Source organism: Phalaenopsis equestris, unplaced genomic scaffold, assembly GCF_001263595.1.
Source record: "Phalaenopsis equestris unplaced genomic scaffold, ASM126359v1 Scaffold000047, whole genome shotgun sequence".
Taxonomy (NCBI): Eukaryota; Viridiplantae; Streptophyta; class Magnoliopsida; order Asparagales; family Orchidaceae; genus Phalaenopsis; species Phalaenopsis equestris.
Genome location: NW_018164489.1, coordinates 396334 through 409484, shown reverse-complemented (window position 1 = coordinate 409484; position 13151 = coordinate 396334). Strand labels below are relative to the sequence as shown.

Sequence of the window (13151 nt, the reverse complement as noted above, 5' to 3'; positions counted from 1 at the left end):
AAAGAAGATGGGGGTGGAGGGGGGGGGGGGGGGGGAGGGAGAATTTTTGGAATTCAAATTGTCATATTCCTTTATTCTTTAGAGTTAGTTAGAAACCTTTCTCTCTCTCTTTTTTTTTATTGGCCAAATCCTCATTGTTGGCTTCATGTTTTTTTTAATTGTGTGGCTTCATTTATTGAATTGACTTCAACTTGTTCTACATCCCTTAGATAGTGGCGAAAAATCATGTTTGATGACTTGACCAGTAGAAGTTTTTTTTCTTTTAACTTCAAAATTTGGATTAAACTTTAATTTTTGTATTTCTTGTTGATTTGGGTAAACATTTTAGGTAAATTTTATATTTAGATATATTTAATATGAATTAAAGTGCCAAATTAATACCATATTACAATATATCCTCTTGATTCCTCAAAGTCGGCTAGAAACTTCTCTCTTTTTTGTGGCCAAATCCTCATTGTATGACTTCATATATGGATTTTTTTTAGTTTTTCTACGTCCTTACGTAGTGGCAAAAGATCATTTTTATGGCTTGAATTGTACTTCAAATTTTGAAATAAACAATTTTTTTTTGCCTTGCTGATTTGGGTGAAAAATTATGCAAGCTTTCTATTTTAGATCTATTAAACTGGAATTATAGTCCCACGGTAATACCATAGACCCACTTGATTATTTCAAGCTTGTAAAGAGCTTGTTGGCATTAGTTGCCTCATTTCATTTGTTTACTTCAATAAGTCTAAAGGTGCGTTTGGGGGAGCTTATTTACAGTGGTGGCGTTTACCATAGACCCACTTGATTATTTCAAGCTTGTAAAGAGCTTGTTGGCATTAGTTGCCTCATTTCATTTGTTTACTTCAATAAGTCTAAAGGTGCGTTTGGGGGAGCTTATTTACAGTGGTGGCGTTTACCATAGACCCACTTGATTATTTCAAGCTTGTAAAGAGCTTGTTGGCATTAGTTGCCTCATTTCATTTGTTTACTTCAATAAGTCTAAGGGTGCGTTTGGGGGAGCTTATTTACAGTGGTGGCGTTTTGAAAACGCCACCAACTGTTTGGATATGGCGTTTTGGAGGAGTTTTTAAAAACGTCGTTCCCTTATTTCTATTAAACGTGGATCATGGATAGGACCCCTCTATCCGCGTTTCGTTCGAGCGATTTACATTAAAGGCCCCCACTCTCTGTCCTAACACTCGAGTCTCCCCCCCCCCCCCCCTCCTCCCACCTCCTCCTCTCGCACGTTGCTCGGAGAACAGGCGGAGCACATCGTCTGCGATGAAGGAGACAAAGGGTAACCTCCTCTCTGCCCTAAACTGCAATTTCCTTTTTTTGTGCCGAAGGAGGTAATCTGCGCCGAAGGGAGGTAACCTTCTCTCCTTAGAGGTTTTTTTTTTTGGATCTCATAACAAATCTAGATCGATTAAACCTGATTGCATCCTACGGCCTTAAATTTGAAGGAGCCTGCTCCTAGATGATCTTTTAAAGTCTGTCATCCTCTAAAAATTGATATGGTTTTCACACTATTTTGGCCTCAATCTCCATTCCTTTATGCTAATTAGAGAGGTCAGTAAGTATACTTTGATTTATTTTCTTTCTTCAAAAGTTTGAAGTATTCCCTTTTACTTTAAAGAATTTCTTATTCATGTTGAAACTTTGCTATCATTCAACGTAAAAAAATACTTATTTTCGATTCTAAAGGTGAACATATGTTGATTGAATTTTTTGCTGTAAAATAAAGGAATTATTTTTCACAAATCATGATTCTATACACCTAAATAAAATGGTATTGCTGAATGCAAAATCAGTATCCCTTGGATGTTCAAACCATATTGCTAGAACTTTCAATTCCATATAAAGAATGTCATAAACTCGCTACCTGATACCATGTCAAACAATGTTTGATACATGAATTGCTTGCCTCCTGTAGAGGGTTCTACTCATAAAAATGTTGATATCATACAAGGTAATGATTGTTTGATTTGCTCAATCTAACTAATTTTCTCAATTATATTTTGTCCAAAATATCCATATGAATTAATTATACAAATTTGTAGTCATTATTCATAGACTTGTTAATCATTACACTGTAATCTTTTCCATATTTTGCTGGTTCTATTGATAGTGAGCCCCTTAGAAGTCACTCTAGAGTTTTCATTCCAACATTTTTTTGGAGTTTTCAGTTGTTTCCCTATTAAAATATGCTCTTTTTTACCATTAGTGGTGCGGCATGATTTCTCAGATTAATGCAACGTATATGGGAATAACAAATATTTCAGAAGTAAACTGGTAAAAAAGAAACATTTGGTGATACACAATCCATTTTAAATTTGCCAGATAACTATCTATGGCATTCAATTTTTCATGTGGGTTCTTGTTATATTTTCCCATGAAGTACATTGTTTCTTTAGATTAAGTCTTTCATCAAAGTGAATAAGCTTAACTAATGTTTACCATTAATGAAATGTATGAACTATTCAAATGATTGTAAATTATTAATATAATATTTTTTTCTTTATTTTATACTAGTAATTTAATTTAATTTAATTTATAATTAATTTAATCTAATATAACTTGATATCATTTACAAACAATGCATTGCCATATAAGAGTTTCAATTAATATATAATGAGAAGACATTGCAATTTTGATGAGAATATTACAACTGCGTGTCAGATTATTCATTTTCCTAAAAAATATGCAAATCAGTTGTTTACGAAACGCACAAACCAAACAGTTAAACAACTCATCCAAAACAGGGGCAGAATTATCATTTTTCCAGAATCAGCTATTTTCTAAACGCACAAACCAATCAGTCAGACAACTTATTTGGATCAGTTGCTTATCTGGATAAGCTGTATAAGCTGTAGCTGCCCCAAACAAAACCCTAAGTTGAGTTGAATTATTTAAATCATTTATCAGGAATATGAGAGCCTTCCGAATTACAGCTTTCTCTTTAAGCTCATTCACATCTACAAATGGTTAGTAGTTAATAACCAAGAAAATTTTGGCATAACCATCCAAGTATTAGATTACCCAAAAAATGCTGTAAGTAGCTTTGTTGGTGGTACAATTTGCCCATGGAATGAAGCTAGATTATTTGATATGTTCAACCCAATCTATAGCAATCATTCCTATTATTTTAAGTGATCTTATGATAGTAGCAATCATTCCTGCAAATGAAGTTGAAGTTGATCTAACTTCCTCAGTTGTCATCCCTGTGGTGTTTTTGACCTATTGTAGGTAATCACTGAGGCTCAGTTCACCCAAAAGTGTTGTTGTTGCACTTCATTTGCTTTAAAGGGCCTATTTTGGTGAGTTTCTACCTTGCTTGAGTTATAGCCATTGTAGACACACCCAAGTGTCCCATGAGCTTATTTTACTCAATTTTCTTCAACTTTAACTTCCTTCCTCTTTAAAGAATTTTGGTGCTTACAAAATTGGATTGATAGTGATTTCACTTTATTTTCTTTACTTTATTACTACTTAAGTGCAACTCATCTTCATCTTCTAATTAGTTATATCTCCTTTGTCCCATCATATCAACTCGGCCCTTCAAAGTACATAAATCCTTCTCATGGGTACTTACCAGATCTTGTGTGAACCTTTTGTTGTAATCTTGGGTACTTATATTGTGGTTCACTTGAGTACTCGTTCTATTTTTATGAGCTCTACCGTGCCTTAGGAAATTTATTCTCCTTACAGTGGATCAAGTGAAAATATTTGATAAAAATTTGGTCTTAAGAGATTTTTATAAATTTTTCGTATTTATTTAGATTCCATATGATATGGGATCTTATGGTTGTCATATTTGTGTTATAATACTAACCTGATCCATAATCACCCTGACATTATAATACAATTAGATTTTGATATGAAATTGATTTAAGAATGTTGTGGAGTTCATAAAATTTTTTCAGGTTTTTTTGTTTTTTTTCAAAACTTGCATAGATCTAGAGTTTTAATATGGGGATCAAATGCAGTAATCATCTTAGATGATAATGATACCATAATCAAGGAAAAGTGATTGCCATGTAGTGGATTAACAAAAGAAGTGTTAAGTAGATTTGCTTGCGTGCAATGGTTCCACTTAATTTTCCTCTTATGTTTTTCTGCTGTCCTTTGTTTTCTTTTGAATTTGGCCTTGAGCAATTTAGGAATTCACTAACATCAGAACACAGGAGAGAACAATAAGTTAGGATTTGTTTGAGGTGACTAGAGCTGGCTGTAAAAATAGCTATAAAATAATTATAGTAAAAACATTTTTTTTACTTTGTTATGGGTAGGGGTGTAAACGAGCCGATTGTTTATATTTCGAGCTCAAAAAATGTGTTCGTGTTCGACTCGTTTGCTTAGCGAGCCGAACACGAGCCGTTCACGAACAAAGAGTCGCTTTGACGACCCTATTCATGTGGTCATAAGATGTTATGGATTGCGGGCAATATTTAAAAATTATTGTTTATATTAAAACATTATTTGAATCTAATTTAATAATTTTATTCTATTTTTTTAATTAATATTTTTAATTAATTATAAGTCTTTGTAGCCTTGTAGTCAATTTAATTTTTTAAAAATACTACTCATCAAATATGATTGGTAATATTTCAAGTCAAAGCGAGTCGAACACGAACAAACAAATATTTGTTGGTGTTCGTGTTCGGCTCGTTAACTTAGCGAACGAGCCGAACACGATTTGTTCACGAACAACGAGCCGTTTTGACAACCCTAGTTATGGGTAGTTGTAATTTTTCCTTTTTAAGAAAAGTGGGACATTAACCTTCTTATATCTATCACACTTGAGAAAATTTGGTTGTATATTATTGGCACCGCATAAATTTTTAAGAAGTAACAAGAAAATTATAGCTTAACAAAGTGTGATAACCATCTTGAAAGCAAATTCGTGAAAAAAATTCTTGAACAGACCCTTAATGGCTTGGATTCCCCCTATGATTCTATATTCAGGGTTTGTTATTGGATGTGTGCTAAATTCTTGCTTCTGAATGCCTATTTGTAGAACTCAAACGGAGCGGAAACTGATGACCTTTACTCATCTTGGGGCTAGTAGCCACTGGGATTGAAGGAGAGGAGGAAAAAATATGTAGTAAGAGAGCGACTGGTGCCAAATGAATTGAATTTGTATTTTTTTTTATGCCTAATTTGAAGCTATATTTACAGCACTGAATTCCCTAATAATGAAAATGAAAATTGATGAAATTTCAAAACTAGTCATAAGATAGAAAATATAAAATAAATCTTATTTATCCAGATAAGCTATTTGATAAGTTGAGCTTTTTATCAAAATGCTTATCATATTTATATAAAATTGTCCTAATTAAATATTCCATGGAATTACAGTTTGATTTGAGCTGCTAAGAGAACAATTTGTGGAATTCAAATTGAGGTTTTCTTTGTTTTATCAATTTTTTTCTCACTTTTTCTTGTGTCTGAATCCTCCTTTTGGCTTCATTTGCAGGGTTGGATTTGATTTATCCAGAACCTCTTTGAATGGCAGTCATTGGTCGAATTTTTGTCACTTGAATTGTGCAGTTTTTTCTGACCAATTCAAAACTCGAAATCGTCTCCAATTTTTAGCCTCTTTGTAATTTGGGTACACGTATGAACTTTTTATTTTGGTGTTTATATATGGAGCCTAATGGCCTCAGTTATCCATGGATAAACCTCTTTTTTATCAAAATTGGTTTGAATTAGGGTTTTGAGTACCTCTGAGATTATCCCTGCTTTCTTTTTTCTGAATCTTTGACCATGAGTTTTGCTAGTAATTCATTATCTGCCTCAATAGCGCAGCAAAACAAATTGGTAATAGGGCAAGCGTCTAAAAGTGAAATTGCGAACTCTAATTAAAAATTGAACTTCTAAGAGCCAAAACAAATTTGAAATTTACTGGTGGAATCATTACAAAATTTGTAAATGGGTTTTGGATAATCAAGAAAACAATGAGCTTTTTGCATTTTTGTGAGAATGCACAATCGCAGAACCATCAGTTTAGAAACTTGATTAGTTTAATGAGAGTATTTAATGAATTTACTTATACCCATTTATTTGTGCACCATAAAGAAAATAAAAATTAGCGCCACTTAATAATAGCTTTGCTGGATCAGCATAATGATGCTGAACTCTTACACAAAATTTATGATAAGAGAATTCTGTTTTAGCAAGTTTATCGTGCAAACTGAAATTAGTTTAGTTCAAAATGATTTATAAAGTTGTATTACAGGAGTGGACTATTAACTAAATTAATTGCTCATGATAATGCTTAGATCAGTTTGATTTTTCTGTCAGTGATGAATGCATTAAACTATATGTTAGTCTTTTACTAGTTTCTATATTTTGACAATTTTAGACAGTTTTAGGTAACAAATCTTATTTTTTGTGTTGTGTGAAAGCATTTGAATATATTTACATTGAAACTTATGATTTGGATCATTATGTCTCAGCATTTTTTTCCTAATTATTATTTGTATTGCTAATTGACTTCAATTCAGCTTCCAAGATTTGATTTTTTTTTCTTTTTTTAGGTGGAATTTTCTGATGTGTGAATCTCCATTATGCCTTATCAGCTTGCAGTTTGACACCAATCCTACAACATTATATTATAATCTCTCGTAAAGATTTGGCGGATTATTTTTTTGCTTGACTTTCTCGTAGCAATGGAAATTCAAACTTCTGGAAAGCCCATTGATACTTTGCTAGAGAAGGTGCTTTGCATGAACATCCTTTCTTCTGATTACTTTAAAGAACTGTATAGGTTGAAGACATACCACGAGGTAATTGATGAGATCTACAACCAAGTTGATCATGTGGAACCATGGATGACTGGAAATTGTAGGGGGCCATCATCGGCATTTTGTCTCTTATACAAATTCTTTACTATGAAGCTCACTGTCAAACAGATGCATGGCCTGTTGAAGCATCCTGATTCTCCATATATAAGAGCTGTAAGTTCTTCGATACAGCCACTTTTGTGTTTGCATGCATGCTGCATAATTCTTATTTACTTACACATCTAACTCTTGAACTTTGCTATTTATTTATATACCATCAAATCTTTTTTTCACGTTAAAATTAGCACTATTATTAACTTCTCTAAAGCGACGCACACCTCTGCAAGCATATATTTTGATGTGATTTTGACATTAAAATGTTAAATAAATGCATAAGAATTGTGTGGTATGTAAGCAAATCAACCATAAATGAATGAATGTTGATTTTTTTTCATTAGCCTATGGATGGTTAACTTATAGAATCTTTTATTTGATAAACTGCATGTTCAAATAAAGCTCAGCATTCTGCAGTGCACATTTTTTTGGTGCAACTTACTTGGTTACTAAGAGAGCTTCTAGATTAGAGATGTCAACCGATTGACATTGTTTTTGTACATAGAGAGGTGCCTTGAAACCAATGCATGATATATTTAAGAACTCCTAGAGATAGTCTAATTCATTAAATCACTAATTTGGCTGGAACTAGAAACAGAATATGGATGCAGCATAAACCATTTATAACATGTCACAACTATGTGCTCGGGGTGTAAGTGAGCCAAGTCTACTCGTGAACCAGCTATGGCTCGGCTCCATAAGTGGCTTGTGAACTGTGTTCGGTGAGCTAACAAGCCAAGCTCAATCCTACTAGTTAGCTCATGAGCAGGTTTGTTTAAAAAGTAATTAATATAAGATGTGCTTAAATAAAGTAAAATTCAATACTTAATTTTTAAAGTATTAAAAATGTTAAAAAAATGATATTTTACATTTTATATCAAAGAAATTTTTATTATTTATTTTTTAATTGTTCATTTTATTATAACACTAGTTTAAACTAATATTATTTTTCTCTTTTATATTAAATCAATTCGTCTTGTGAGCCTACTCGTACTCATATAATAAAACTTGAGCTTGAATTCAATTAATTAATCAAGCTCAAGCTCATGCTCAAGCCGTGAGCGGTTCTAGTTTGATTCGACTCGTTTACAGCCTTACCAAGAGCAATCGATCATATAAAGGCAATTTGTTACTTTTTTATTATGCTAATATATTATTTTTTACCTACTTATTTTGACTTATTTAATTTTCAAATTGTGAGGCTTGTATTTCAAATTGCCTTGAGGCTTACACCTTGTCTCACGAATGGAAAACACCTCCGTACCCAATTTTGCAATTTTAAACATTGTTATCATATAAGGCTTGGTCTAAGTAAGGCTATATAATGTATTTTTTCGCAAATTTGTGCACATGAAAAACTGTAAATTGAATAAAAAATGAACTGAAATGAGCTTGGCGATTCATTGCACGAAGTGCTTCCCACTGTCAATTTTTTGCTATGTGAATGATCAATCTATTCAACATTAACTCAATTAGCTAGATAACATACTCAATGGAGATACCAATTTTTTGCTTTAGTTGTGATATTCTTTTGTTGAGTGATAAGACTGGAATGTGTGTTTTTTCTAATCAGTTTTATATTTGGGAGATGATCACATTTGTTTAGTTGCTACAATGTGCTATAGTACTTTGTTTCGATGTTGTATAGTATGATAAAGACTTCATTGCTTGTACCGTTCTGTTTTTGGACTGCTCTGTTTTTATTGTTTTGGCAGAGGATTCGTACTTTTTACCTGTTTTTATATGATGTCTTAATATTTTTTTGCTTATGGCTTATTTTGGATCACTTATGTTTTTTTTATTGCTTTTATTTTTAAAATATAATTGTTTAGTGCTTTTTTTATTTGCATGTTTTGATTTTTTGTTTTAAAAAATAAATTAGCTTTTTTTTAAAAACACTTATACATCTAAAAGTTATTCTGGATGATTTTAAAAACAATTAAGCATGTTATATTATACCAAACATATTTTATTTTAAATGAAAACATAAACAAAACAAAATAGATTAATAAACAAAAATTAAAAATCAAAGGTGATCTCAAGCTGCCCCTGAAATTTGTTGCTTGTATTTGCTTGTGTTTCTTTGCGTTGAAAAACTAATCTTTGAAGCTTGTAATCTGTACACATGCTTTTTCTTAAACTTTTTCATCCACAACATTTCAGTTTTTTGCAGTTCATTTGTTGTGTTGTTCCATTGCACATGTTTTTTCTTTTTTTTTAGCACGTTTCATTTCACCATACCCGTTTTATAAATCCAGTTTTTATTTGAACTACAACAAACTTTTTATTGTTTTTTTTTTTTTTGGTTATCTGTTTGTTGCAAAATGGAGAATTGATGCATGATAGCTTTTTGTGCAGATTGGTTTTTTGTATCTGCGATATGTTGCTGACCCAAAGACATTATGGGGATGGTGCGATCCTTACATAAAAGATGAAGAGGTATATACTTCATATCCATATTATTGTTTCATAATTATTTCTACTGGTTTTACTCATTTTGCTTGCACAACTAAACTGGCCTCATGCTATTGACAAGGTAAGGCGCATCTCATTGTGAGATATTTTTATTAACTTCTAGGGATATGGTGATATATTAGGTAGAAGAAATGCGTGCCACATTAATTTAGGCACCATAACAAATGCTCATGATTGGACTTGACATGTATGTAAGGATTTACTGAGATCAAACATGGTCATTTTGTATCAAGCAACATTTTTTTTCATAGAGAAGGTTGTAATGAAAGTATAAAAAGGTATTATGGAAGTTTTGTTTACCCATTTCCTATGAGAGATTATTGTAAAAGTGAGATATAACATTTTCCACAAAGATTATTGTTGGTTAGATTGTTTGTTCAGTGTTGGAAACCAAGTTTAGAAGTACTTGTGAGCTTTTTAAGATCTGCATATCTTGCACTTTTTAGTTCAGTAGGCTAAACTTTGGCCTGTCATTGCTACAAAATAAAAAAAAAAACATAAATAGTAAATTTTGGCCTATTATTGAGGCTATAAAAGAAATGATAAATTGGGATGAGTTTCTATTTATGTTTGCAGGACACCAAATTTGCTTCTTAACTGCCAAAATAACTAGCACGCAAATTTTTGGAGAAACCAAGTTTATTCTGTCTACTGATTTTGTGACCGAATTCTTTTTTAGAACTATCTTGTGGATGACATTCTTGATGATAGATCATTTAATTTAGGCAGCTGATAGTTTCATTCAATTATTAACAATTGTATGCTGATAGCATTTGAAGCCAGTTGACTCCTCACAAGAGAATAAATATATGGTTTGTCGGTTCCGCTGATCAACATTTTTATGGAATTTTTAATTATTCTGTGGTTTTCATGGTTATGGACCTAAATGAGAGATTTTAGAGGAATTATTGCGTTTTAGAAATTGTATTTTTCATTGTTTGTTGTATTTGAATTGATGATAACAATAAGGTTGAGTTTACTTTTATTGAATTAGTGGTGGATCTTATTTAATTTCTTTATTTGGGGTTATTGAGTGGAAAGGTGATCTATCTGTGTTATTAAGGCACCTTGGAGACAGGTAGAGTTTTAGTTCATATTGATTATCCTAAAAAAACGATGTTTTTTTTGATATGGAACATCTGGATGCTGATATCGATTCAGATGATGTTAGTGATAACCTTCACACAAATATCATAGTGGGCTGTAATTTTTATGCCATCGCATTTTTTTTAGCTTAATTGCATGATTGATTCTTCTATGATCGTGCTTTTATGTCAATGTTGGAAGATCTGCTTAGAAGAAACCAAACATTGTTATGGTTCATAGATTGTGAATTTGGAATTGCTCTTTTCGAAATGTTAGAATGCGTTTTTCACTTATTTCATAGGGTGGACAGCAAATAGTTGGGGTAAGTTTAATGGTAATGTGGATAATGTCATAATTATGGATTTGTCACTTAAAATTCAAAAATCTAAAAGCAGCCATTCTTGAGATTTTGCACGGATGATTGCATTGTCAAGTTCTCCTTGCTTCTCAGCTCTCATTGACTTAATCATGGAATTGTTATAAGAAAATCCGATTTCTTGTGATGGGCAATTTTTTATGGCAACAACAAAAGGGCATGCCCTATTGTTTATTTCTATCAACCATGCCCCGATTACAGTAGTTATCCCACTAAGTGGGGTCGGCTACGTAAATTTTTTTCTCTATGTGTCCTATTGAGAGCCATATTTTCTTTTAATTCTAATAAGTTAAGATAATTTTTTTACATAACATGCTTAAGTTTTTTTAGGTCCCTCTATATTTTTCAACACAAGTCAAATCTAAAACATCAACTCTTTTAATCGCGTCGTCAAATGGTTGACGTTTAATGCGATCAAACCATCTAAGGTGACTCTCTAATCTTGTAAGCCACTGGAGCTGCTCCAACCCTTTCACGGATATATTCGTTTTGCATTTTTTCTCTAAGGGTAAAGTCTCTCTTCTTTCTAAGCATTCTCATCTTAGCAAAAATTTGCTTGATTTTATGCTTCTCTTTTGCAAGCAATATTTTGTGCCATAAAGTATTGCATGTCTCACCTCCATCTTATAAAAATTTTCTAAGTTTAAACAGTACTTTTCTATCACATGATGGGCCCGCTACATTACTCCACTTCAACCGTTCAACTTGAATTCTACTAATAACATCTCCATTTATATCTCCATCACTTTGAACAATAGACCCGATATATTTAAAACATTCACTTCTTCTAATGACTTTATCACTCATTGTTATGACCCCGTCGCTAGATCTATTACTACTAAAATTACATTCCTTGTATTTAGTTTAAATCTATTTAAATAAAAGCCTTTCGACTCTAAAGTTGACTTTCTTAATTCAAGTTTTTTCTAAACTCTCTATCTAATCATCTCCATAATAATAACATAATCAGCAAAAAGCTCACACCAAGGTACATCTTTCTATAAATGTCGAGTAAGATCATCCATAACTAAAACAATAAGATTTGAGCTTAAAATCGTCTTTTATGTAATATGACTGAAATTGGAAAATACTTGATCATTCTCTATGTTTGAACACAAGTAACAACTCTAGTATACATATATTTAATGATTTGAATATAAGTAATATCAACACTTCTCTTTTCTAGAACTCTCCAAAATACTTATTTTGGAACATTATCATAAGTTTTTTCCTAAAACAATAAAAATCATATGTTGATCCTTCTTACTCTTTTTGTATTTCTCGATCAAACCTCTCAATATATGTATAACTTCTATAGTATATTTGTCTGGCATAAATCCAAACAGATTTTGACAAATTTTTCACGTCGTAACTAATGTTCAATATCACTGTCTTGCATAACTTTAATATATGAGATATTAACTTCATTATAATTCACACACTCTTTTGCATTATCTATATTATTAAGAATAGGAATCAATAGACTTGTTCTCCACTCATCAGACATCTTTCTAGTTTTTAAAATAATATTAAAATTTTAGTAATCCAAGAAATTCTCAGATCTCATAAATATTTTCACATTTCTATCAGAATACTATCATGTCCTGTCTTTTCACACTTCATTTTTAAAAGCATTCTAAACTTTCATTTTACTAATGTGTCGGTGGAAATAACAAGTTTTGTTATTATTTAAGATATCAAGTTCACAAAAATCGATCATATTTTCACAATCTTCATTAAAAGTTTATCAAAATATATCGCATATCTATGTTGAATATCCTCATCTAAGAAAAGTTTTCTTTTATCCTTAATACACTTGAACTAAATCTTTACTTTTCTTATCTTTTTGTTTATCTTTCACCCTCTCTAGTTTCTAATTTATTGCAAAGATTACTAAAAATATAATTTTTAACATCACAAATTATTCTTAGGCTCTTAAGAATAATTTTTATAACAAAACTTCTCATTTTTTTATATTTTCTTGCACATTATTATTCCATCTCCAATTATTTTTATCATTAATATTTTTTCTTTTGATTCTTCAAGCATATCTTTTGTAGCTAGATTAATAATATTATTTATTTTATCTCTCACATGTTATTAGCTTTATCATGAATATCCCAAATCTTAAGATCTTAAAATTCACTCATACAAATAATTTTATTTGTCTTTTAAGTGCGTCCATCTAATTCTATGGCAATATTTTGCTGTATTTTTCATATTCCAACTCTTCATTTTAAAATCTAAAATCTAAAATCAATAATCGATGTTGGTACTTATACTTTTACTTGGACCATATAATCTTTGCAATCTCGATGATTTATTTT

The 13151-nt window shown here is 31.4% G+C and overlaps 1 protein-coding gene across 11 annotated transcripts in view; it reads left to right on the top strand.

The window, feature by feature from the left end:
* Window positions 1-13151, top strand: part of LOC110019091 (pre-mRNA splicing factor SR-like 1) — a 35261-nt gene that overhangs the window by 18825 nt on the left and 3285 nt on the right. For 3 of the 11 annotated variants that reach the window (XR_002293425.1, XM_020716646.1, XM_020716656.1), the window contains 2 exons: window positions 6528-6947; window positions 9246-9326. Coding sequence is in view for 10 of the 11 variants with exons in the window: in XM_020716646.1 (XP_020572305.1) it covers window positions 6660-6947; window positions 9246-9326 (369 nt within the window). In the remaining variant the exon portion in view is untranslated. The other 8 variants (XM_020716647.1, XM_020716649.1, XM_020716651.1 and 5 more) reach the window with 8 other exon arrangements.